The sequence below is a fragment of the Parasteatoda tepidariorum genome, chromosome X1, assembly GCF_043381705.1.
Source record: "Parasteatoda tepidariorum isolate YZ-2023 chromosome X1, CAS_Ptep_4.0, whole genome shotgun sequence".
NCBI classification, from domain to species: domain Eukaryota; kingdom Metazoa; phylum Arthropoda; class Arachnida; order Araneae; family Theridiidae; genus Parasteatoda; species Parasteatoda tepidariorum.
The window spans coordinates 8,202,079-8,228,187 of record NC_092214.1 but is presented as its reverse complement, the minus strand read 5'-3'; the positions used below and the strand labels follow the sequence as shown (position 1 = coordinate 8,228,187).

Below are 26,109 nucleotides of genomic sequence, written 5' to 3'. Positions count from 1 at the left end.
AAATAAAATAAATTTGAATGTAAATGTTTTTGTTGAATTTGTGCAAATTGTATGTGACAGGCATCGAAAATTCAAAATAAATAAAGCTAGCAAATGATGAAAGACAATAATATTTGAAATATAATAGCATTGAAAAAGATGTTAAACATACAGAATAATAATAAAGGAATGGAAGATGTTAAGTATTTACCTATTTATCATTAATTATTGATACTCAAGTTATAAAATGGAGCTTCCTAAAGCTTCTTTTTCTTAATGTCTTAATATGCCTTTAAAAAGAATTCTAATTTATTAGGATTACACTTCGCAACCTAAATCAATTTCTTTAAGAGAAAGCAGACTGTTTTTGACCAACTCAATATTTATGAAATTGCGTTTTTCATTTATCATGATTGTAACTGCTTATGATCAATCAGATATAAATACAGACTAAATAGGCTGGATTCATACGTTAATGTTTTCTTTTTATCAAACATTATTGTCTTTGTACGGTACATACTTTTACAAGCTGTACACAAAAAGTAATTAATTGAAGCTTGCTCTTTGTTAGATTATTTAAGTAAGTGCGGAGAGTAGATAAATTATCTATTGGGTGAATTAACGTAATTTTTAAACATTTAGCGTGTACTATGACTATTTGCTTGATAGCGAAATTAAACGGCATTTTTTTTGCATTAAGCCTTTAGAATTTTTCTTTTCTCCACCATTTTTATGAAAGATGATAAACTTATTGGAAAATAAAAAAATGATATTTTCAATTACGAGTAGGAATGCATAAGATACAATAGGATATGTTCATGAACGGTGCAAACGTCAATTAATTAAATTTTAATCGTAAGCATGTGACGTTTTTCTAAAATAAAATTCCTATGTATTTTCATAAGTTCAAAAGTTCCCTTTTTGTACTCACAGCTAGAAATCCCTGAAAATTTATAAAATAATGCTTAAGTAAATTACAGTGTGTTCGTAGTTGAAACAAGTGTAAACATAGGTTGCATTTATATCGTATTGTTTAAAGTAAATTTAACGTTTGCTATTGTATTTAAAAGATGTCAATGAAAGAAAATCTTTAAAAATCTATGAAAATAAAAACGGCTTAAATGATTGTGTTACATGAATTTATTTTACGTTGACTTTATATACTGATAAGGGTTAAGTTCGAATGCTTCGATTGTTACATAAAAATTTTTTTAGAGAATTTCAGAATTTAAATTAGCTACACAATGCTTAAAGTTTCATTCTGAAATTATGGTAAAATAACTGGCAGCTGTCTGTCCATCTGATTAACCGTAAAGTTTACGGTAAAGAAATTTTTTTTTCGTTTATGGTTTTGAAACTATTTACAAAAAGTATGGTTATAAAACCATGAATTCGAAACTATACGGTTTTTTAACCATTTACATCTAGCATTTTTCAAAAAAGTAAGAAAAGTTAATTATTTAACTAGACGTAGGAGCTCGGCCTTTCGTAAGGTAATGGGCATTGGAGAGTGCCGGACACTGGAAATTCTTCGTCTGTTAAAGGGGAGGAAATATTGTGGTGTTAGCACTAGGACTCGAATTCCAGTTCTGCCGGCCATGAGATTGACAGGTAAACCCCGCTCGGCTATGATATGGACGCAGTTACTAATAAGTAGCTTCATTAGGTGATTCTAAATGGTGGGTTAAAATTCTGGTTGTTAACCGTATTAGGTGAAAGCAGTTAATAAACAGTTTTTCTCAAACTTAACAGTTTGATTACCATTTTATTTAAGGTTTTTTGACTGTTTTGATTAAATGTGTTAAAATAACCGTTCAATGAATTGTTACTTAACCATTTTTTCCGAGAAATTTCTAACAGTGCATGATAGCAATACATACAGAGTATTTAAATTTACCTTATTGAATGCAACCATAGAAGAAAACTTTAAGTTGAAGTTCAACATGAATACTTCATCCAAAGAGGTTGGAATGACATTAAATGTATTGCTTTTAATCACTAAGTAATTTTGCTGAAATAAATCTAATACAATCCTCATAAACAAAAACGAAGCTTGTCCATTTTTTACAAGGTGCTCAACAAATCTACAAAAGAAAAATACTTCATTAAAACATGAGTATTTATCAAATTTGTAAGCATTTTTAGTAGTATTTTTAAACATAAATGTATTATTTCATTTGTTTTCTGAATTCTGAGAAATTATGAATGCATTATGCAATGTATTATGAAGAATTCTCAGAACGCATGTGTATGATAAAAGATAGTTTTAGCTGGTTTTCCGGCCAAAATATTTATACAAATACAGTATCGATAACAAATATACAAGTATAGCATATGAGGAAAAAATACGATTTTCAATTATTATATGAAATACGATCGGCGTCCTAAATGCCTTTTTCAGATGCTTAAACAGAAGGGTGTTTCAAAAATTGAGTACTAGATAATCGGAAAACAGTTATATTCTGCAATGAAAATTGAATTAAAGTATAAAACCCAAAACAAAAAATAATGGTTACTGTTATAGTTAATAAAATAGTAGTTGTTGCACATAGCAGAAAATATTTAGGAATGTTAAATCTACCAGCATCAAAGGGAATTATCAGATGGCGTTTGTTTTTAGTTTTGTAGATTTAATAAATAACAATATTAATGAAACATTTTTTTTGAAGCTCCATGTTTGTCATTAAGTAAATTGATGAATGATCTTTAAAAAACTTGTAGACCCCGGAAAAAGATAAATTTATTAATTTTTTATTGCAATTTTTGATAAATAATAAAAGTATTTAAAATTTCAAAGATATTTTTCTTACCTGGTGATTTGATCGCTATCTCCGGTACTGGAAATGTTTGTTTGCATCACTGGATTATTAGTTATTCTACATCTGGCATAACGAAAAAGATCTTCTTGAACTTTAAGCTCAGATAAATTTAGATTTATTCTATGAAGTGGCAAGGAAGATAATTTATTTACATCCACTTTTTTAATAGTAATTACAACCTGAAATCATACAAAGTCTATTCTTTTATTGCTACTAAAAAAGTTAAAAGTTATAAAAAAATAAAAGAAATTTTGTTTAAGCCAGAATAAGTGATTCATTAGATTAGTCATTCAATAACAATCACTACTATATATATATGTCCGTTTCTGAAATTATCTTCAAGTTTTTATTTTTTTTAAGTGTAATATTCAACAAATCTTCATTTATCTGAAGTACTTTCAAATATTCATATCTTGTAAAATATTATTTTCTAAAAATCAATCTTGCTTTAATATCTTAAAATTGACTTAACATTGTTATAATAGTGAATTAAAAAAATCACATGGATGAAATATTGGCATTTTTTTGGAAAATTTCAGCTTTTAGTATTATAGTTTTATTATTTTAGCATAAAAAAAAACTTATTGCGTGATTTGTAAATTTTTTTTATCTAATAACATATTACATGAAGAGGAGGGATATTTATATGAGAATTTATTGTTCACTAAAAATGATCATGGAAATTCCTGTTCAGGAATTCTTTTCTTTTTACCTTGAGCCAAGAAGGGAATTCTTCGATATGCGATGCTAGGAATGAAGTAAAGGAACATTGTTGATTTTCAGCTTCATGAATGCTATCTATCACCAGAAGTTCTGAAGTAAATGAGGAATTCTTTATTGAACGTAGTGGTTGAAGAATACCTTTCGAGAATGCAGTATCGGGATCTGCGATGCAGTTTTCTAAACTTAGGACTTGTTGACAACTGTATGCATAAATAAAGAAAAATGCACCTGTTTTAGAATTAAAAGACTTCCCACTTGGAATATTGAACAAAAATAACAAATAAAAGAGCTTAGCTTTTAAAATTATTTATTATTTTCCACAAGCTCATAAACAGCATATTGAAGTTCGACAGTACAAACTTTTTTGCAAGCTGCTTCCGTACTTATTATTATGCGCATTAAGTTTGACACATTATCAAATGCTTAAAGAAGGCTTAATTTTTCCATTTTGAATCTTAAACGAAAATAACAAGTAAAAGAGCTTAGCTTTTAAAATTATTTATTATTTTCCACAAGCTCATAAACTGCATGCGGAATTGAAGTTCAGTATAAGATTTCTTGCAAACTGCTTTTGATCTCCCTATTATGTGCATTAAGCTTAACACATTATCAAATGCTTAAAAAAAGGCTAGATTTTTATTTTCATTTACTCATCACGAGTAACCTATTTTTTGTGATATCCAGTGATGTAGGGATCGAACTCACGACCTCTTATAGACATGTGTCGAACTCTGCCTAACGAGTTAAAAATCAAAAAGAAGCCTCCCTCAAAGCAAAGAGATGAATTTAGAAGAAAAAACCACTATATAATTGATGGTTAAAAAGAAAAAAAAACAACCAGGATGAAACTTATACAAGTGGTAAAGAAAATCGATACCTTACATCTTGAAGAAGAACATTACGGAATTCCACTAGTTGTGGAGCTTGACAAAGTTGAGCGGCTAAACTGTGCACAAAGTTTGCTATCATGCATGTTTCTGAGCAGTCTTTTTGGCAGAAATGATAACCAACTACTTTTGAAGCCAGGTTTTCAAACGTTATTAAATCGCTAGCTATACTTTCACCTATATGAAAGAAACGAGAAATAAATATTTATATTAATTTTTTGTATTTCAAGAAAATAGTTCTTCACGAGAAGTAAACTGACTGGCAGAACTGTATTTTTATGGCTATGATAGCTTTACGGGCATAATTTTTTCTGCGAGGCACATTTTTCACAGTGTGTTGCATAAGATAATTATAATAATTATGTAACTAAATAAAGAGTGATTAGAATTTGCTTAAAAGTGACTGCTCGATTCAGGAAAATTTTGATTTTCTTCCAGATTTTTTGGGATTATAAATATTGTTGCAGTTTCACTTCTCAAGCAGTTTACCTACTCATCTTTTTTCTACGGAATTAACGATCCCGGGGGCATCCTAGTCATTTTTCCATGGCTTTTTTTCTACCATTTATTATTTTTTTTACATCAGACACAGTTTCTGGTACCAATACTTTGAGTAAATATAAGCGTGAATTTTTAATCTCAAGTTTAGTGCAGAATAGTGCCCGCAACTCTTGTGTCACATTAAACACTGTACATCCAATTGCTGATATTTTCTTAAATAAATTTGATTTTACCAGATATTAATTATCAATTTATATAGTGCATTTTATCCTTGCTGTTTGGGCGAAGTCACTGTTTTTGTCATGAAGTTTCAATGCGTTTCGTACCAAACAAAACCAAGATGATCTGGAAAACATCTCTGAAGATGATCTGAAGACACGCTATAGCAATTTTGATCCTATGGACTGGGTATGACTCCCAGCTTTGGTCTGCGTGCGAAGTCAGGCACTTTATCGAAAAACAGTTTAACGAGAACCGATACCGTTCACCCTCGGCCCCTAAGTAGGCTGAAGAAAGTGGTCCCCCACCAGCTTACTGACTAAACCTAGTGATGTTTAACTTCGCATATTGAAAAGAGTCTAAGCAAATGATAGTATGAGCAAAATCATACTCACTAATGATACCCGATTTTCTTTTACGACCAAAAGAACTCCAATCAACCAGCTGCAATATTAGTGTAGTTTTTCCCGATCCTTCGTCCCCCACTAATACGACACCTCGGAGATTAGATGACACTGCCTAAAAATAAATAAACTAAATTAAACCTATGTCTTACGAATTGAATTTCAATTTAAATCGTATGCAAACTGAATTAACACCTTGTAGATCTCTTGAAATACCCATTGTCTATACAGGAAAGCATTCTCGTTTTCCGGTTGAGGAACTTCGAAGTATAGGGGTTTCAATTTTATGAAACATTCGGGTGTACCTAATTAATGGGAGGAAAATCCCATTAAAATATGCAAAATGGTGAGTTTCGAAATTCATCCTATTAAAGGAGCAAGAAATGAAAGTTTTTTTTCTTCTCTTAAATATGCTTTTTTTAAACAAAATGTATTAAAAACTTACTCAAAAACATTTCGTCGAAAGATGTGGCCGTGGTAGTTCTCTGCGGTTGAGGCAAGCCTTTAGCATATTGTCCTTTCTCTGAAACATATTTTTATTTGAATTTTTGGCGAAGCATATAAATTATTAAAATATGAAAGTTGCCGTGGAAAAACATCGCATATGCTTTGAATTCTTGAAATATATTTAAAAATGAAAAATAAAATATGTCAGAAATGTAGAATGTATCATAATCAACCACTCAAAATATATTTCTTTATCCTTGTCAAAAATGAAGTTGAATTTATACGTAGTATGGCTTGCAAAGTATTATTTAAGTAAGGGTTGAATATAAAACTTAATCAAAACATGATGAATCATTAACCAGATAAATCGTAGTCAACTTGAGATTCAAAGCATCAAAGCCTATATGTGAAAAAGCGTTTATTAAATATGCGTCTAAAAAAATTGATCAATTTTCATAATTTATATAATTTTTCTTTTTAGTTTCATTCGACAAGAAAATCATGACGTTTGCTGAGATTGATTTCGGTAAATGTGAGCAACTACTTCCATGTGATTATATTTTATAATGGTTCGTAATATTTTAATAAAGTTCTTGTTTTAATTCTTTTTTTTTAACATTGATTTTACTCTCCTAATGCATGTATTTTTTGACATTTGTATTGACAAGGTTACTAAAACCATAATGAAAATCATGATTTAGTAAAATAAAAATAATGATTTCGTCAATGAATTTTTAAATCTAGACGCAGCTCGAAATGCGTGTTTACAAAAATAGTCAAAGCTCGAAATGCGTGTTTACGAAAGTGAAAATAGTTTGTATTGCGTGTTTACGGAAAGGGATAAAGCGTTTGACTCGATTTTTCAAACTTCTTTATGAGTATTTTTTTCCTTTAAAAAAATAAATAAAAAAGAATAAACTGATGAATCCAAATAAATTCGTAGAATGATATGGTTCATTTACAAAAAAGCTCCTGGTACATTTAATTAAATTTACCTTTTTTTCAATGACTTTAAAAGTTAACAGTTGTTTTTACAATGCTGCCACAGGTGCTATTAATCTATAGTGTTTGTAAGTTTTCGTTGAAGCAATTTAAAGTTTTAAAACTCATTTCATCACTTAGAATGCTGAATATGAAGTCTGAAAAAAAGTTACATTTGTAATATATATACCTAGCCACCCCGAAGCAAAGAAGGGGTCTATCTTTCATTGACATAATGTAAATTAGTCCCCTGAGGTTAGGTGTGGTCCCTGTGCGCAACATTTACGGGTACAAACAACAACAGAGGTTCTATAAAAGGGTTTGCCAACTAACCGATTCTGGGAAAGCGTTGGGGAGAAGAAGAAAAGTTTTTTTTATTTTTTTATTGGCAAAATGGGCTACAGGTGGCGCAGAACTCTCTACCAATGGCAACACTTCACCATTAGTGTGTGGAGAATCACAGAAAAAGTAAGTAAGTTAAATATGGAACCATATAGGAACCATATAGGAAATTCCGTATAGGAAACTATATGGAATTGAAAACTAAATTAAACATAGTTCTAAAAGAAAGCGTCAAGAAAATAAAAAAAAATATTTTTAACAATTAAATAGGAAAAATATTGTCGTACATTCCTATACAACTGAACAGAGGAGGAGAGGGAAGGGTTAAGGGCCAAAGGCATGGAACCGGTCTTCTCCCCAGATGGCGTAGTCGAGCGTTGCGATCGCCTATCGTTGGTTTGTTCTGTATTTTTACACTATTGATAAACAGTGCTGTACTTTTATGATTTTTCTTTGAGAATACATTTATATCATCCATGTTAATTAAATATGCTAACATATTTGATATCGAAAGAAAGAGTAAAATGGCGGTTGGGTGGAAGCAGCGCACCCCACCATGCAAGTAGAGTTGTCCAACAACTGGTTCACAGGTGACGTACCTCCCGACTGTTACTTTTCATCTTATGCGCATGCGCTGGAACTTCAAATGACACTCTGCTTAATCTGAGTATGTTTCTCACCCTGTAAGTTGTTTTTCTGGTATAGCGTACCAACAGCTGACCTAATTCTGATGACCATCAATGCTTTGTAATTTTGAACCCAACTCAGAAGACAAAGGAACTCCTCGATCAAGCTGTGGGACAAACTAGCCTTCGTGGAGGACTTTTTGAGGGAATTTGAGTTAGATAGAGGAGAAAACCACGAAAACCTCACACGGTTAACCCGATGGTAAGGGGTCTCAAACCCATGATTAGTCTACCACTGAGGATATTTTACGTCAGTACTGTGGTAGGGGTGAGCCAGGAGCAGAATTCGCATCAACCAGCCACCGCTGGGATTCGAACCTGGGTCACATCATTGGGATTCTGTAAGTACTACACAATGTATTTAGTAATTTACTAATCAATTTTAAATTAAAAAAAAACCAACAAGATTACTACTAACTTGGGAGTCTCTTGGACGTGTATATTAAAATACAAAATAATATATTATAATAAAATATCCTTAATAAATAAAATGTTTGCTTCGTTCTATATTCTTTGCCCGAAGTCTGACTTTGCCTCGCAATGATTATGCTTAGTGTTTAAATAAGTGAGGAAAAGTAAACACGTGATTCCCGTTTAGTTGTTAAATTTGAGTTCAAAATTAAGAAGGCACATTTTATGCTTAAACCATTTCCGTAAACATGCATTTCAAGCTTTGTCCTTTTTCGTTAACACGCTTTTTGAGCTTTTTCCATTTTCACAAAAACGCATTGCGAACCATGTCCAGATTTAAAAACTCAACTAGGATTTGTTAATTCTAAAAATTGGAATTAACAATATACAGGGATGCCAACTGCTCTGCCTTCTGGAGAAGTTTTATAACTGCAACGGAATATGCGGATTATATCTACATCAGACTGGTATCGGATTAAATAGTAAAACATATAAAATAAGAATAATTACGCCCACTCTTTAAAAGTATCACCAGGAGATAACTGCAATAAATTTGCATTCTTCATCATCTTTGAATTTTTGATATGTAATAGTGGAAAAATTACTTAAAATGAAAAATGTTAAACTAAAAATAACTTACACTTCATTAGCACTAGAAAATATTTTTCTACAAAGCGGAGCAAGTTGTCATCTCTGAATATAAAAACTTTAGTCACATTTTCAACTACTTTGAGGTATTTTATTATTTTTTTTTAAACAAGGATTTTGAAAATTATAGCATTGGATGCTTTCTACAACATTCAGCCAGAGAAAGTAAATCAACTTATTTCATACGATAAATGCCTGATGGCCCAGAATCTTTTGGAACGCTCAGTGATGGTTCGTTGGTTATATTCATCAATACACGCATTGGTGTTTCGCTCGATTTTCTTTCTGAAATATACACAAAAAAAAGTATTATATATATGTTACCGTGAATGACCGAAATCAAGAGAATGTCGACATTCACCGATGAATGTCAACAATCACGTTGTCACTATGGTGAATGTCTGAAATATTTGTTATATCCGATTTAATATTAATTTATTCATTTATATTATTTTTTTATATTATTTTATAGCCGTCGTTGACCAGCCGATCCAATTTTGGGCTTACGACTACTAATGTTCAACTCCGTAGTCTTGAAATTTTGAACCAATCCAGAAGACAAGGAAACTCCTCGAGGATTTGTTATGGGAACATGGAGGCGGCAGATTTAACATGCACCAGTCACCATTTACTACACGGGGAGTCTTCGGCTGGCGGAGATCGAACCCACGATTTCTTGAACATGGGCCCAGTACCCTACCAACCAGGCTATCCCAGCTCTCGTTGATATTATCACATTTATTCGATATTTTAATATCTGCTGATAGATTAGGAGAAACATTACCGGAAAACCGGTTAAATACATACTGGATAGTGGCACTTGATCTTAAAAAACATTGATGTAGGGTATACAGGGCAAATGTATACCGGGTAGTGGCACTTAAATAGATCTAGTATATATTTCGGATATTTGCAAAAGCGGCTATGTGATTGTCAACATTCACCGATGGAAGTCAACAACCACCAATTTCGGTCATTAACAGTAACATATACGCTTTCAATAATCTTTCATTTTTATTAGAAACTTCATACATGTTTTTGTCTAATATTCATCTAGAAAGTATAAGTATTACTGAAAAACTGAGAAGCTAAAGTTAATTGTTTGATTTTTTTTCCAAACCGATAAAAATGTATACATTTTGATGTATTAGTAAAAATGATCCTTACTTTCGGCCTTTTCTGTATTTCGAGAACATTTTTTCGATGATCGGTATGTTACGACTTCACCTAAAAAAAAGTGATCAAATAAGAACATATTACACTTTCGCTGACTCTTCAATGAATTTTAAAATTGTTTTAAGTATTTGAAACCTTATCTACTGTTTTATAAACTATATGTAAATTTACTAACCAATATCTCCATTAACAAATCTAGAAAAATACTCTGGTATAAAAGGGAACATAAGGAAATCTAGGGTTTCAAGATGATTTACCGGTACCAGCAAATTAATAAGACATTTACGGCGAAATAAATACGCGAGACTCGTCCACTTTTTCTCCTGATAGCTACCACATAGTCTGATGATCTCAAAGAACTTATACAACGATTAATAATCCACGATGGTTGGGATAGGGGCCGCTGGGCGGCCCCGGCAGGCGCCCAACTCATAAATCAAGTTCAGTTCAGTCCTCTTCTCTCAGATTTTTTGTATGTTACATCTTGTAAATCTAATAAAATTTCGTAGTGATGCTTTTCTGTCCAATGTTTTTAAAGTTTAACCCTTTTTTTAAGTTAATCTCAACTACTCCAATATTGCTTTTTAGGCACCATCAACAGTCATAACTCTAAAATTAAAAATTTTGTACATTAATTAGTAACAAAAATATTTTAAATATATTAAAAATTATGTAAAAATACTTTAAATGATTTAGTTCTTACATTTGTTCAAAACAGTATTTTAAAGTACTTGGAATGCAAAGAGTTTAAGTGGATTCGATTGTCCTAGGTTATTTTTGAAAACGGGTATGGCTATTCCTAAAAGAATTAAGGCATTATTTTCTCCCGATTAGTATAAAACATTATTGTCTATAATATATATCCCAACATTTTTGATAAAACAAAATCTTATTTTAATAATTTGTTTCATTAGAAATAGATATTGTATACTTAATTTACAATGCATTTCAACTTTTTAAATGTTAAAAAATTCTGTATACGATATAAAATTAATGTAAAATGTTAAGTTTTTCAATTGTTCTAATATTTTTAAAGGAAGGTGTAGAGTTATTTACAAAGTTAATACCTAGAGCTATCAATGTTTGCATGACTTTCACTCAAAAACCCAAATGAATACTTACGAATACATGTGGGGCATGAATCTTGAACACAAAGACAACTGTAACATCTGTCATGACCGCAAGAATCGACTACACATCGTTTTTTGCCACTATCAAACGGAAGTTTGCAGGATGGACACTGACCTTTTGTGTAGTTTCGCTTCCATCCTACGAAGATATAATTTTATGTACGAAGATAAATTTTACTTAAATATGATTTTAATGAAACAAGATACTTATCCTCTTCACAACTGAAATATAAAGGAATATAGCAAAAAGATATCTTATAGTTCCAAATTTCTATTTAATTGCCATAAGTTATAATAAGATAAACTAAATAACTGTACTGCCAGGAGGCTAATAATTTTAGATACGCATGCGTGAACTAAATAAACTAAGTAACTTAACTAACTAAAATAATTTAAACTAACTTAACTAATAAAGCAATATAAACTAAGTAGCTAAGCAAAATAATATAAATATTCAGAATGTTAAATTGCACCTAAAGTACGAACAAACATGCATAATGTTATGCTATGGTCTATTTAAATACAATGATGAATAGATTGAATATATTAATTACAGTATATTAAGAGAATTTCTTTTTACTCAAACTCTTTTGGAAAATACTTTGAATAATTATAGAGTCGTTTAGAATAATAAGCTTTGCTTCTCGTAAAGAAATCAAACCCTTCTGCTACAAAATTCAAATTTTTATGTCCTACTTGAAGAAATTTAAGAACTCACGATGTCCCTAAAACTAATTAAATTTTAGATTTAAAATATAAAACAAAATAACAGTAGATGTTTTGTGACCTATTACAATAAAACCGCTTGGTTAAATTTCCCAAAATATTGTAGACATCTGTTATACATCATGAAAATCAAGAATACGGAAGTTACGAAAATATTAAAATGAAACAAAATAAAGTTTTTTTTTTTATAAATTTAAAATAAAGAATTTATATTTGACAAAAAAATAACTTCGAGTTTTTAATTAGTCTGATTTGACAGCTAACATCATATTAAAACTGGGCTACTAACTACGGTTTGGAAATAATCTTTCATAATAATCATGAAAACCCGAAGTTAATACAGGAATATACGAGAACTCCAGTTTACATTATATAGATAGCATGGTAGTAATCACCTGATTTCACATTCCACAGATACCCAATCAAGCCTCAATTTTTTATGTTCCAAAATTCAAGGTACATTGTTATCTAATTCGAAATAAAAACATTATTTAGAAAAAAAAGTAAACATTGGAAAATGTAGTCATTGATAAATGTATTCTGGATTTTTTAAAAATTGTTTAAATTGAAAAAATTGAGGAAAAAAAACCTTTCTGATACATTAAATTATATTTGAAGGTTCTTTTTATTCGTTTTTCGTAACTGAATTTTTGTTGCTTTTTTTTATAAAACTTAAATTTATAAATATAAAAAAAATAAATACAATGTAGTGGAAAACATATGGAGAATCAGCATAAATATGTATGCGAGGAAAATATTTCACTGTTATATAGCTATAAAAACGTACACAAATGGACTAATGAGCATAATGAGCGCCCATTAATATAAGCCTTTACAGTTATAGTTCATTTACAGTTATTGTCAAATATAAAAAAACAATTACAAGAGAGCTTCTTATTTAAAAAAACTTGTATATTTACAGATAAATATATGATTAGTATATTTATTGTATTATTAGTATCAAAGATGAGTAAATTTATAAATAAATTTATAAATTAAAATATAATTATTTATTTTAACACTGTTCTATGTTTCACACATTTTGAACAGTATTTAGAAAGTGAATAAAAATATTCTGTAAAGCTAAACGCGTGAATTATTAATGAATAATGCTCCTTTCAAAGACATCTTCTCAATAATTTTCATCCAATTTACTTGAGTATTTAGAAGTTCATGTATTATTGGTGCAGTTCTTTTTTGTTACACGTATGAGTTTTAATAGGTATTTTATAATAAAATGACGTCAGTTTGGATGAAAAATGCCTTTAAAAATCAAGTACAGTCGGACCTCTATTTAACGAAGTCGCTAAATCCGGATAAAAAGTTCCTTATATGAGAAATTCGTTAAGTAGAAAATCTTCATTTAAAATACTTAAGCAACACAAAACAGGTTCGAAATTCATAAGCACTAGACATAATTAAAATAGCAATTGATATATCTTGTAAATTATTATCTACAATCGAATTGTTTCAAATGATTTTAACATTTCATAATATGAAGGTTCGGTGATTTCTTTATCATTTCTGTCTTCATCTTTTTCGTCTTCCTCTCAATTTATTGCTGCATTGTGCCTATTTTTCCCACTGCGATCCGATTCAATTAAGATTTCTGAGGACTAAGTATCAATAAAAAGAAAATCGTTAATCAGTACATCATCGTTTATTTCGTGATTCTCTTTTAGCTGTACCCACATATTTTTAAGTTCTTCTAAAGGAATGCCATCCTCGTCCAGTCCACACTTTCCAAATTCTCCGAGCTAAGAATCCAGCTTCTGAAAACGAATAGTACTATCTGTACGGTATAACGAATAGTACTTTTACGAATAGGTACTATCTGTAACATCATAGTTCCATGCTTTAAAAATTTCTGTTATGCTTTCTCTTAAATTGATTTTTGTCACGGATTCCTGTATGAAATGCAAACAAAAAGGGATTTTACTGCTTTCTCTAAAAAATTATGTGGCTGCGAAAATCAATTCAATGTCATCCCCTCCATCATAAAATGCGTTAACAATTTTGAAAAGCTCCGAAATATTTTGAGAAATAGGGAAAGGGGATCTCAAGGAAAAGTTTGTTTAATAGAAATTCATTTCGCTACTTGGAAGTTAATTTACGAAGAAATTTTCAAAATGTTCTTCGTTCCTTGATGAAAATCGCAAAATAGAGAAATTCGCAAAATGGAAGTTCGTTAAATAGAAGTCCGACTGTATATCAGTTGATTCATCAGAAACAATAATATAAATAAATAATTAAATCCTATGTGCAACAGAGACTACCTTTAGAAATTGATACGCAATGACATGCACAGAAGGGGCAATGGCCCCAGTCAAATAGGGACATTTTATTTCACTCCTAAGGACAATGAAACTTAAAATCAGTTAATATTATTTTCATTATGAAATTATATTTTTTAACGCAGAAATACTTGGCTCAAACAAATTGAATGGTAAGTTACTTATTACATAAACAAATATAATAATAGAAGCCCTTAAAATTTAAATATTTTTAGCACTTAAGAAAACATATAATGTTAGAAATAGTCCATATTTACCATAAAAGAATTTCCGCATTTTTTTGCATAAGAATGAGTTTGAAATATGACTTTTATTAAATATATTAAATTTCCTAGGTTTTTATTTTTATTAAATTACATTTTTAATTTCTTAATTTGTCTCCCACTTTCCTTTTGAGTTCGCTCCGGGCATCCCAACACCTTTCCAAGCCATTGTTGACATGCCATTATTTCCATTTAGTTTTTGAGAAAATGAATTTATATTTAAGGAAGTTAACTGTCCCCTAATTATAAAAGTCGAAGCTGTGATTAATTCGCGAAGACATTTTTCTTCTATAAAAGTGTCATTGTTATGTGCTTTTTACGTTTCTCATTTGTATGAATTTTCGTTTATATTTTTAGGAAAAGTGGTTCTCGAATGTGCTTATAGTCGAGTCAAGTAAAATTATGACATTTTTTTTAAAAAAAAAAAATCACAATAGGGGATCTATAAGACTTACTGAATTATTGAGTGAATTTAAATATTAACTAACTCCTACATGCGACAGCAACTACGTGATAAAATTGACACGGCGTTATTTTTATTTATTTATCTTATGACAAATAAAATTTTATCTAAGTTAACGATCTCGTAATGGTGAAAATCGAAGTTGCCAGAAAAAGCTATTCGAAGACATTTTCCCCCTATGGGCATATCAATGCAATATGTCTTCAATATTTCTGATTCGTAAGAATTTCGATTTACATTTTCTGAAAAACGGTTCTCAATTGTGACTGTCGAATTACGCTAGATTATAAATTGTATTTTTTTAAAAAATTCACTATAGTGGACCTCAGAAATTTATTTATTTATTGAGGGAATTCAAATATTAATTAACTCCTTCGTGCAACAGAAAATACGTTAGTAATTTACATGTCGTTATACGCATTTATTTATTTTATGACAAATCACATTATATGTAAAGAAATCAATGAGTGAATGATTGCAAAAATCAAAGTTTTGAGAAATGCAGTTTTTCTTCTATGTAGGTGTCTATGCAATGTGCTTCCTATATTTCGCATTTGTATGCATTTTGGTTAACATTTTTCAAAAACGTAGCTCCCGAATAAGCTTACAGTAAAATAACGTAAAATAATAGCGTTTATTTTTTGAAAATTTCACAATAGTGGGTCTCTTAAATTTACTGATTTATTAAGTGAATTTAAATATTAACTTCTACGTAAAACAGACACTATGTTAGTAACTAATATGCCTTTATTTTTATTAATTTATTTTATGGTAAACTGAATAATCTATAAAGAAGTTTATGAGAAAGTGATTTCAAAAATTAAGATTGTGAGAAACAAAAAAACAATCTTTTTTCTATATGCCGGCCAAGACAATATGCTTCATAAATTTCTCATTTACGTAAGATTTGGATAACATTTGTAAGAAAAACCATTTTCAATTGGGCATACTACTGAATTACGCAAAATTAATATATTTTTTATTTTTTGAAAATTTTACAATAGTGAACCTTTTAAATTTACTGACTTATTTAGTGAATTTAAATACTAATTAAATCTACTTACTGAGTCGTCTTCTACGATTAAAATACGTTCGAATTGGTCTTACAATATCCCAATGCCACAAAAGCATCCCTTTCTTTAAGGAGTTAAAATCATTACTGTTAGATTTAGTTGAGTAATGTTGCCGTCACCCAAGACTCGCTAAATTTAACTAAATCGCGGTCTCTGAACTTCTGAGTTTGCACCCAAGAGTCGTTCTGATCGTCACTGTTGTCTGAGATATTTAGGGAATCCCTACAAGCTTTGGCTTGCAAATTTCAGTAAAAGAGCGACATCCTTTTCTTTTTACCGCAACATTTCTCCACTCTTTATTATTATTTTGTTTAGGTGAAAGTAAATAAAGGTATTTCCAACGAGAAGAGTTTTTTTTAAAGAGATATTCTTTGGGATCTGTACCAAAATCATGTGGAGACATGAATCGTTGTAATGACTCAGGTTCACTTAGAAATAGAGGTTTTAGTCTGCTTTAAAAATTTAGATCCATATAAGGAATTTTTAAGAAAAAATAGACGTTTCGAAATCTTTTGTTTATTAATAGAATGCAAATTTTTTAGAATTATTAATTTTCTGCTTAATTCTTTGAGGTGAACAGATTTTTTTTTACTTATTATTATTATTATTTTTTTTAAATTCTTATATATGTTGAGACAGCAACATTTCTCTACTATTTACATTATTATTTTACTTAGGTGAAAGTAAATAAAGATGTTTCCACCGAGATGAGTTTCTTTTAAAGAGATTATTCTGTGGGATCTGCACCAAAATCATGTGGAGATGTGAATCATTGTAATGACTTAGATTCACTTAAAAATAGAGTTGTTGGTCAGCTTTAAAAATTTAGATTCATATCAAGAATTCTCAGGAAAAATTTGACGTTTCAAAATCCTTTGTTTATGAATAGAATGGAATTTTTTTAAAATTATTAACTTACCTCTTGATCTTTAGGCTGAACAGATTTGTTTTTTTCATTCCTATATATGAGAAGACAGCAACATTTCTAGACTATTTACATCATTATTTTGTTCAGGTGAAAGTAAATAAAGGAGTTTCCATCGAGATGAGTTTTATTCTATTGTTTTATTAAAATTTTTACTTTTATTTTTATAAAGAGATATTCTTTGAGATTTGTACCAAAATCAAGTGGAGACGTGAATCGTTATAATGACTGAGATTCATTTAGAAATAGAGGTTTTTGTCGTTCAGCTTTAAAAATTTAGATTCATATAAAGAATTCTGAGGAAAAATTAGACGTTTCAAATTATTTTGTTTATTAATAGAATAGATTTTTTTTAAAATCATTAATTTTCTACTTGATTTTTGAGATGAACTGACTGATTTCTTTTAAATTCTCATATTTCTGAACTATTCACTATTATTATTTTGGTTAAGTAAAAGAAAATAATGGTATTTCCACTTAGATGTGTTTTATTTTAAATAAATATTCTTTGAGATCTGTACCAAAATCAAGGTGGAGGCGTGAATTGTTATAATGACTCAGATTTACTTAGAAATAGAAGTGTTGGACAGCTTTAAAAAATCAGATTCATATAAGGATTTCTCAAGAAAAGTTAAACGTTTCGCAATCTTAGTTTACTTATTATTAGAATTTTTAAAATTATTAATTTTCTACTCTATTTATTTATCTAGTTCTTTAATTGAACTGACTGAATTTATTTATTGATTCTCATAATTGGGAATGTAGCCCAAAGAATCTCTCCTGANGTTTATCAAAAGAATGGAGAATTTTTAAAATTATTAATTTTCTACTCTATTTATTTATCTAGTTCTTTAATTGAACTGACTGAATTTATTTATTGATTCTCATAATTGGGAATGTAGCCTAAAGAATCTCTCCTGAGCGATTCCTTGGGATACCATGATATAATGATTCAAATATGCACCAATATAATGATTCATTGAGAAAAATATTGTTTTTGTGTTGGTCAGCTTTAAAAATTGAGAATTAAATAAAAAATTTCGAAAAAATAAAAATTTAAATTTTTAAAATTCTTTAAATTCATTGAAGGGTAATTTAGTGAATTTGTCAGTTTTTCTCTTAATTAACTTCTTTTAGATGAACTGACAGATTTTGATTTTTTTCTAATTGCTATACATATTTATTTATGCTATACATTTATTTTTTGCATAATTTTTACTCACTTTAAAATAAATTAAGTTACACTGAATTTTTTCTCTTGTTACAAGTTTTAATTTTTCTTACAATCTATATGAAGATTCATGCAGATCTGATTAAAAACTTCGAATTCTGAAATTAATACATTTTAAAAAGCGACACATCTGCTCAAAAGCCGTAGAAAAAAGCCATAGAAAATATTTTGGATAAAATTAAGAGGAAAAAAAACCATAAATAATCTTTTAACGGAAAATATTATAAGATAATTTTATTTTAACTTAGTGTAAGATAATCTTTGTTTTCAAAATCATTTTGAATATATATATGCATATATATACATATTACGGCGCTACGAAATTTTTTGTACTCTTGTATTTATTTTTTTCCTGTAATTGATAGGTTTACTAGCATTCTTTTACAATCTGACAATCATGGTCTTTATCTGTTTTCTAAAGTGTGGAATTAAATTAGATGAGACTTCAGGGCAATGAAGGTTTACTTTCTAAATGTTATTTAATGAAAGTCACGAACATTGGCAGAAAGTGCACGACTAATATAGCAAACTTTCAAACCACCCCTTTTTATTTAAGACACAACAAATGACTTTTTAATCCATTTTTTTAATAATAAGTTTATTTTAAAAAATAATTTTGTGACGTTGTAAATTCTCCAAATGTAGGTCAGAATGAATAGCACCCTTAAAGATGACTTAAGACTCAACAAATGACTTTTTAATCCGTTTTTTAAATAATAAGTTTATTTAAAAAAAAGTAATTCTGTGACGTTGTAAGTTCTCCAAATGTAGGTCAAAATGTAGAGCACCCTTAAAGAACTTGACACATTCAACTGTTATAGGTTTAAGGTTTTTTGATTGATAATTGAATCTAAGCAAAAGCGTTGTTTATTTCTTTGCAAAGTTAGGGAATGATTTTTGTAATAAGCAGATAAGATAAAACTGATTTTAAAAATCGGAGAATTAAAGGCTCTATTTGAAATAAATTTCTTTTTCTTTTCTTATGTACAACAACAAACAATAGAATAAAACAAAATTTGTGAAAAGGTGCTTTTTATACGATAAGTAAATCATCAAAATTAAATTTTCAAAAGCAACACAATACAAAATGGTCGCTGTTTAGCTTTTTTAAAGATGAAACCTTGCTTATTGACTGTGGTCCTGCAACCACTGCAATTTTTTACTTGAGATGAAAAAGTAAATCTATTCTGATTAGGTAATAGAAGAGTTAGAGAAGTACGTAGGAATTTTATTTATTTATTTATTTACTTATTTATTACTTATTTATTTGTATTTTGATTTTCGCGAGAAAAGGCGCGATTCATGAAATAAAACTCACATATTTTAAAAAATTATTGTTTGAAAATTTTTTGTAACAAAATAGCTAAGCTAGCTAATTTTTGTTTGTTTGTTTGTTTTTTGATTTTCGTGAAAATTAATTCATAAAATAAAATTCTTTTTTTTAAAATTATTGTTTGTAAATTGTTTGTGACATAATAGCTACGAGATAAAATGACGATAATTTTAGATTTACAGTTTAAATACTATATTAGATAACTGTTACTAAATAATATATTAAAAAACTGTTTAAAGAGCTAAACGTGTAGTCGTGGCCGAGTGGTTAAGGCGATGGACTAGAAATCCATTGGGATCTTCCCGCGCAGGTTCGAATCCTGCCGACTACGAGAAAGTTGTATTTCTTTTAGACCTATATCGACTGAAATGAGCGTGGCATATCTCATCATTACTATTTTAATTTTGAAACTACAAACCATTTATCATGTTTTTAGAGTTGATATGTATAATTGAGAGTTAATAAAAAAATAATCATTAAATACAATTATATTAAATTCGACTTTAACTATAGTGAGAAATTTACCTTTGTTCTTAAAAATAAATATTGTTTTTTTTCTTCACAATTTAATTAACTTAATAAGTAATATTTGCTCTTAAATTTTAATATATTTTCGTATTTATATGATAACAAAAACAACTTATAACTTCATATATTTTTTGTTTCAGAAAAATTATAATTATTTATTTATTAATTTGTTTTTTGCGAAGGAGATGAACGAAAAATAGTTATCGGCTCATTGACAGCGACATTTTAGATTTAAAAAAAAATAATTAAAAAAACATAGTCTTTAATTTGGTAAATTAAAAAAACAGTTGTATAAACTTTCAAGAACAAAACTCACATTTATGTGATAGGTTAGATAGGTTAATTCTTTTCATAGTAAATGTATAAATAAAAAATCTGGAAAAAAATGCAAGATAATTAAAAACAGAATAAGATTTTTCTATTGAAGTTGCTATTGATTATAATGAAGTTGCTTGCTAAATAGTGGAAGGAAAGAAAAAAAAGAAAAACTTGGTTTGGTACTAAGGAACTTTTCCTAATATTAAACAATTACATTGAAAATCTCCAGATTTTAACCTTGGTCCTTCTACAGCAGCATGAGATGTCATCATCTTCTCTCATTGATTTGCGGGAAATGTAGCAGATGTAGCTGTGGGAAATGTAGCCAAATGATGAATCACCGAGCGTATTACGGAATATGTCGTGGGATGTACAGTCTCAGAATTTTCTAAATTTTATTTCAATTCGAAAGGAAATTAATTCAATTTAGCTTCATATGAAAAAATGAGCTTCATATGTTTAAAAAAGACTCATACTTGCCTAAAAATATTTAAAGAATATTTTTCAAAACTTTTCTTAAATCACGTTATTTGATGCATCGAGTGGAAAATGTCTGGACACTTAATGAATTTTTTGCACAGGAAGATTTATTTAAATCTGGTTGCAAAATTCGGTGCCATATTTTTTAAAAATGCTCTTATATGGAAATAAATTTTTATTGAATATATTAAGGCTGTTTTTTGAAGGCTCCATCGTAATATGAAATGATTCTTTTTTGCGAATCATATGCTAATTTTCATAACTGTTGTGAGTTTGTAACTGTTATTCATGACAGTTAGGTCATCTTTAGCCTATCTAAAGCTGTCAACGTTTTTTTTTGAAAATAGAGCGAAATGTTAATATTTAGAAAATCCACAGTTTTATGAAAATGAAAAGTGTTTGTGGTCTAATTTTTTAATATTTAAAACTTAACTAAAATGATGCATTACTTAGGTTCATAAAAATTTGAAAAAACTGAGAATAAGGCAGTGATTTTGATAATTTTTATCTTACTGAAAAAATGTCGCCAAATATAAGCGATTTTAGAATTTTTTTAATAACTTTAAAAATATTTAAGTTATTTGTCTGCTCTAAAGCCCAGATAATTCTTCTCGGCAAGATTATATATATAGTTGAAAATATCTCCTTGCTTTAAGTGTAAGGCACTTAAACTATGGTTTTTTAATTTTTCTTGGCGACAGAGCTTCGAAAAGCAGCGTGAAAGAAATTTTAATTTTGTCCATAATATGTGAAACCGAAACTTTAGGTGGGGCAAAAAACGTCATTGATGAAAGTAAGTTTTGAGACAGATGTTCATGTAATCTCTCTTTATCAAATGAAATGGCCCAGGTAATAGTAGAGAGATTTTGCATAGCGTTACGGATTCCCCTGACTCTAGAGCTATCAAAGCATCACAGCGCACGAGCGACAAAGTAAGGTTTACAGAGCAATTTTGTAAAATTACTGTATTCTTTTGAGATTTTTAAAATTTTTGTCACTTTTTCATAAAAAGAACGCGAAATTTGTAAAGGTTTTATTTTTAGTACGTTCAATTTCTTTATCACATTTTCATCAAGGGAAGAAAAACCTGAAGATATACTTATATTTTTTATGGTATAATATGATGTATTACCTTTAATTGAAAAAGTATATAACTCAGTTTAACTGTGTTCAATATCATTTTGAATTATTTTGCTTTCTTTGAAAAAATTTATGTGAGAAAATGTAATTTTACAATGCAATTTTGCAAAAATAATTTCTAAATTTTCCCTTGGAGTATTTAAATTTTAATCACATTTACACGGAAAAAAAACTAAGATTGGAATATCATTTCTAAATAAATATTATAACACGAAATTGAAGTATGTGGAACTGGAGAAAATTAGTCGAAACGTTTTAAGAAAAAGAAACATAGCTCATTGTGTAAAATTGTAAGATAATTTTTATGAATTGTACCTGGTAATGATTTCATCAAAAAGTATTCAATAAAAAAAAAAACAGGAGTTGAAGAAGTTAATTTCTAAATTGTCTATTTGTATTTCTTTGCGAATGTTTTTTAAAAGGTTTTGTCCTTAAGGAATTTTTTAAATACACAAAAGCCTAATGAAATTATGAGAATTTAAATTTCAAATTACTCAATTTATCTTCATAACGTAAATAATTTGAAATTATTTAAATTAAACAAATTGAATCAAACATAACATGTTTATTAAAATTACAATGTTAACTCGATTATAATACATGCATACACAAATAACACGAAATAATTTAGTAGTTTTATGATAATACATTTTTGTTACATAAATAATATGAGGATAAATAAGCTAGTAGTTTTTCTATATAAATAATATGAGGACAAACAAGTTAGTAGTTTTATGATAACACATTTCTGCTACATAAATAATATGAGGATGAATAAAATAGCAATTTTATGAAAAGAAATAACAGAATATATTGATACAATCGAATAAATGCTTCAAAGTATTGTGTTATCTAAGGTTTTCTCGCTAATGATCGCAGGTCATTTATATGTCTTAGCATTCCAATAGACACCACTAAGTCTACTACATTCTGAGGTATCCAACCCTGCAAATAAAGAAAAAAAAATTTGAGATAAAATTTTAATAAGGGAATAAATAAAGCTGTGGTATATTTAATAAAAATTTGCGAAGACTTTTTATGTAAATAATTTAATAATATACACTACCCTGCAATAATGGAAAAGGCACTTAGTGTTTTTGCCATTTTTTTAGATTTCTCAAAAAATACTCTAAGGATTATTTTATATTTTGGAGATGTTTAGTTGATGCGATTTTTCATACTTGGCAATAAGATTTAAAGCTGTCAGAGGTTTGGAAAACTGACAACAAATTGCGATAGTATTTTTGAACACCCTAAGTTAGAAAATCAAGCAATAAGTCTGTAACATGTATTGATTACTTTAGTTTTTATTTCTAATAACTGCGTAAAATTTCGTAAACCCAGAGTAAATATTTATGGAGATATGGACATATATATAAGAAAAAAACTTTTAACTTTATAAATATTCGCTGGAATCAAACAATATTTCTGGAGCAATTTAAAATTAATTGCAAAATTATTTATTCAAAATTTAAAAAAAAAATCGTTAAAAACTGCACAAGATATAAGCAGTTAAGGTAGTTCTTTTATATAGGCATGTAAGGAAAAAAAAAAGTTTTTTTAATACTTTTCGCATTGTATTTAGCAACTAATAAAAAAAGTTTGATTTAAATATCTTAATTTAAAAAGTTTCAAGCAATTTTCTAAGTAGTTTTTGTGCTTTTTGAAAGAAAGCTCAAAAGGATCAGGGGCTTTCTTGAAATTTTATTTTGTACTATTAAACAAGATTTACTAAATTTGAGACTAGTACTGTGGAGGTTATCCCTCATAAAAGTATGTTTTCATCATTATGTTTTCTTTCCTTATACCATGGCATTTTGGATTCCGGACGATTATTGTAGGCTATTATGATTCGTTATTAAATTTTATTTTGTGAAACAAAATAAAATTTGTGGAAAACCCCTGATCATTTTGAGCTTTTTTTTTAAAATATACTAAAATTACTTAGATAATGGCTTGAAACTTTTTAAATTTTTAAGATATTGAAATCAAACTTTCTCATTAGTTGCCAAATTTAAGGTGCGCTCCTAAAGTTCCTACTATTGTTGTACAGTGCGCAAAAAACTAAAAAAAAATAATAATTAAAGAAAAGAAGAAGAAAAAACGAACCACTCGGAATAATTTTTGATCTGATGATCGGATCTTTACGTTCTAAGGCTCAATCTTAATGGCTCGAGGAAGTGACCTCAAATATGCTAATTATTAAGTACAGACGATATTTTCCTAAGAAATCGAAATTTAAATATCTGACTTTTTTTAAAATTCGATTTCTCAGGAAATTATTCAATCGATTTCGCTCATATTTTGTATTTTGGCATACAAAATTATATTCTTGAAAATGACGCAAAAAATTGTATATCATACAATTCAAAATGCTTCCTACCAATATTAAATAAAATAATAATGAATATATACTAACATTTATTTTTTGTATGGAATTTTTTTAAAAATAAAATGTCTTAAATGAGAGAAAATACGTTTTTGTATCGAACTTACATCGTAGCTTAAATTTTCGCCTGCACTTATTATCAAATTTAAGGTGTGCACTGAATCTTAATGGATCGAGGAGGTGACCTCAAATACTCTAATTATTAAGCGCAAACGATATTTTCATGAGAAATGGATTTCTAAACATCCAACTTTTTTGGAATTTTCCCAGGAAATTGTTCAATCCATTTTGCTCAAATTTTGTATTTTGCCATGGGAAATTATATTCTTGAAAATGATGCAAAAAATAGTATACCATACAATTCGACAATATATGTTTTCGACCATCATTAAATAAAATAATAAAAATTATAAATATATACTAAAATTTATTGTTTGAAGAGAATTATCTTCAGATAAACAATATTGTGTTGCAAAATTATTTTAAATTCGCTTAAAAAGTTCTCAAGATCTAGCGAAATGCGCAAAAAGTAAAATAAACTTAAGGAGTCCAAACTTTGGAGCTCTCTCTTGACTAAACTATTGGGACCAAATTTCCCAGATTGCAGAAAACCAAATCCGTCAGAAAAAAATTCGTAACTTAAAATATCGTCTGCTCTTATTAGTTAGCATACTCGAGATCACCCCCTCGAGCCATGAAGATTGAGTCCTAGAACGTGAAAATCCGATCATTACATCAAAAGATACTCAAGATGTTAAATTAATCGGTGTTATTTAATTTTCTATTTTCTATTAATAATACAATTAAATAAGCAACTTACATGAAAGTTGACTTGCATCAGCCAAATTAAATAACTTTTTCGTGGATCATCTTTCAGTGGTTGTATGTAATAAGTACAAAACTTGTGTTCTGCTCTGAAATAAGAAGGAATAATTAAATAAATTAAAACTAAATAAAAGTACATAAATTGAAAGTAAGTAATTAAAAGTAAGCACGCTTATAAATAAATAATCTTAGTAAATTTAGAATTAATAAGGAATCGTTCAAATATTACGTAAGCACATAACGGGAGAAGGGTGTGATTTGCTTATTTATGTTGTCAAGTAAGGAAGGGTATTAGAAATGCTTATGTAAGGCATATTAATCCCATTATTTACTTTTCATTTTTTTTATGGCNAAAAAAAAAAAAAAAAAAAAAAAAAAAAAAAAAAAAATGCAACAAAAAATGACACTTGAATTTCAAATTTGAAAGAATTGTTATTTTCAGGGAAAGAAAAGATTTAATAAGAGAACAGAAAGAGGAAACATATTAAATTCTTTAATAATAATCTACTCAAAATTTTATAAAATGAAATGAAATATAAATTTTTTTTTAATGCAAAGTTGCACCTTTTACTTAAATTCAACACAAAAATTGGATTGCTACATCAAACGTCTAAAATTAGGCAAAAACTCAGGGTGTCATGAAATTTTCCCCACGGGAGTTTATTTTTTTAAAAATGTATTTTTCTAAAATTGAAAAAAACATGCTTACGTAATATTTGAATGCCTCGAAAGGGAACTAACGTTTTAAATTTTATTCTTACGTCGTTC

General features: G+C 28.6%; 2 protein-coding genes and 1 non-coding gene across 6 annotated transcripts in view; 1 reads left to right on the top strand and 2 right to left on the bottom strand.

The window, feature by feature from the left end:
- Positions 1-16,376, bottom strand: part of LOC107448379 (protein TANC2) — a 31,311-nt gene extending 14,935 nt beyond the window's left edge. For both annotated transcript variants that reach the window (XM_016063549.4, XM_071187478.1), the window contains exons 1-11: positions 16,164-16,376; positions 11,346-11,492; positions 10,215-10,274; positions 9,234-9,332; positions 5,978-6,055; positions 5,728-5,837; positions 5,524-5,647; positions 4,399-4,585; positions 3,511-3,721; positions 2,790-2,977; positions 1,877-2,063 (exon numbers count right to left, since the gene is read on the bottom strand). In XM_016063549.4, coding sequence (XP_015919035.2) covers positions 1,877-2,063; positions 2,790-2,977; positions 3,511-3,721; positions 4,399-4,585; positions 5,524-5,647; positions 5,728-5,837; positions 5,978-6,055; positions 9,234-9,332; positions 10,215-10,274; positions 11,346-11,492; positions 16,164-16,230 — 1,458 coding nt within the window. In that variant the 5' untranslated portion in view covers positions 16,231-16,376. The remainder of the gene's footprint in view (positions 1-1,876; positions 2,064-2,789; positions 2,978-3,510; positions 3,722-4,398; positions 4,586-5,523; positions 5,648-5,727; positions 5,838-5,977; positions 6,056-9,233; positions 9,333-10,214; positions 10,275-11,345; positions 11,493-16,163) is intronic.
- Positions 16,377-19,910: 3,534 nt separating this feature from the next.
- On the top strand, positions 19,911-19,992 carry TRNAS-AGA (transfer RNA serine (anticodon AGA)). Its single transcript has one exon. It is a non-coding gene; the product is annotated as a tRNA-Ser (tRNA).
- A 2,685-nt stretch (positions 19,993-22,677) lies between these two features.
- Positions 22,678-26,109, bottom strand: part of LOC107448378 (steroidogenic acute regulatory protein, mitochondrial) — a 46,260-nt gene continuing 42,828 nt past the window's right edge. For all 3 annotated transcript variants that reach the window (XM_071187856.1, XM_016063546.4, XM_016063547.4), the window contains exons 6-7: positions 25,337-25,430; positions 22,678-23,072 (exon numbers count right to left, since the gene is read on the bottom strand). In XM_071187856.1, coding sequence (XP_071043957.1) covers positions 22,980-23,072; positions 25,337-25,430 — 187 coding nt within the window. In that variant the 3' untranslated portion in view covers positions 22,678-22,979. The remainder of the gene's footprint in view (positions 23,073-25,336; positions 25,431-26,109) is intronic.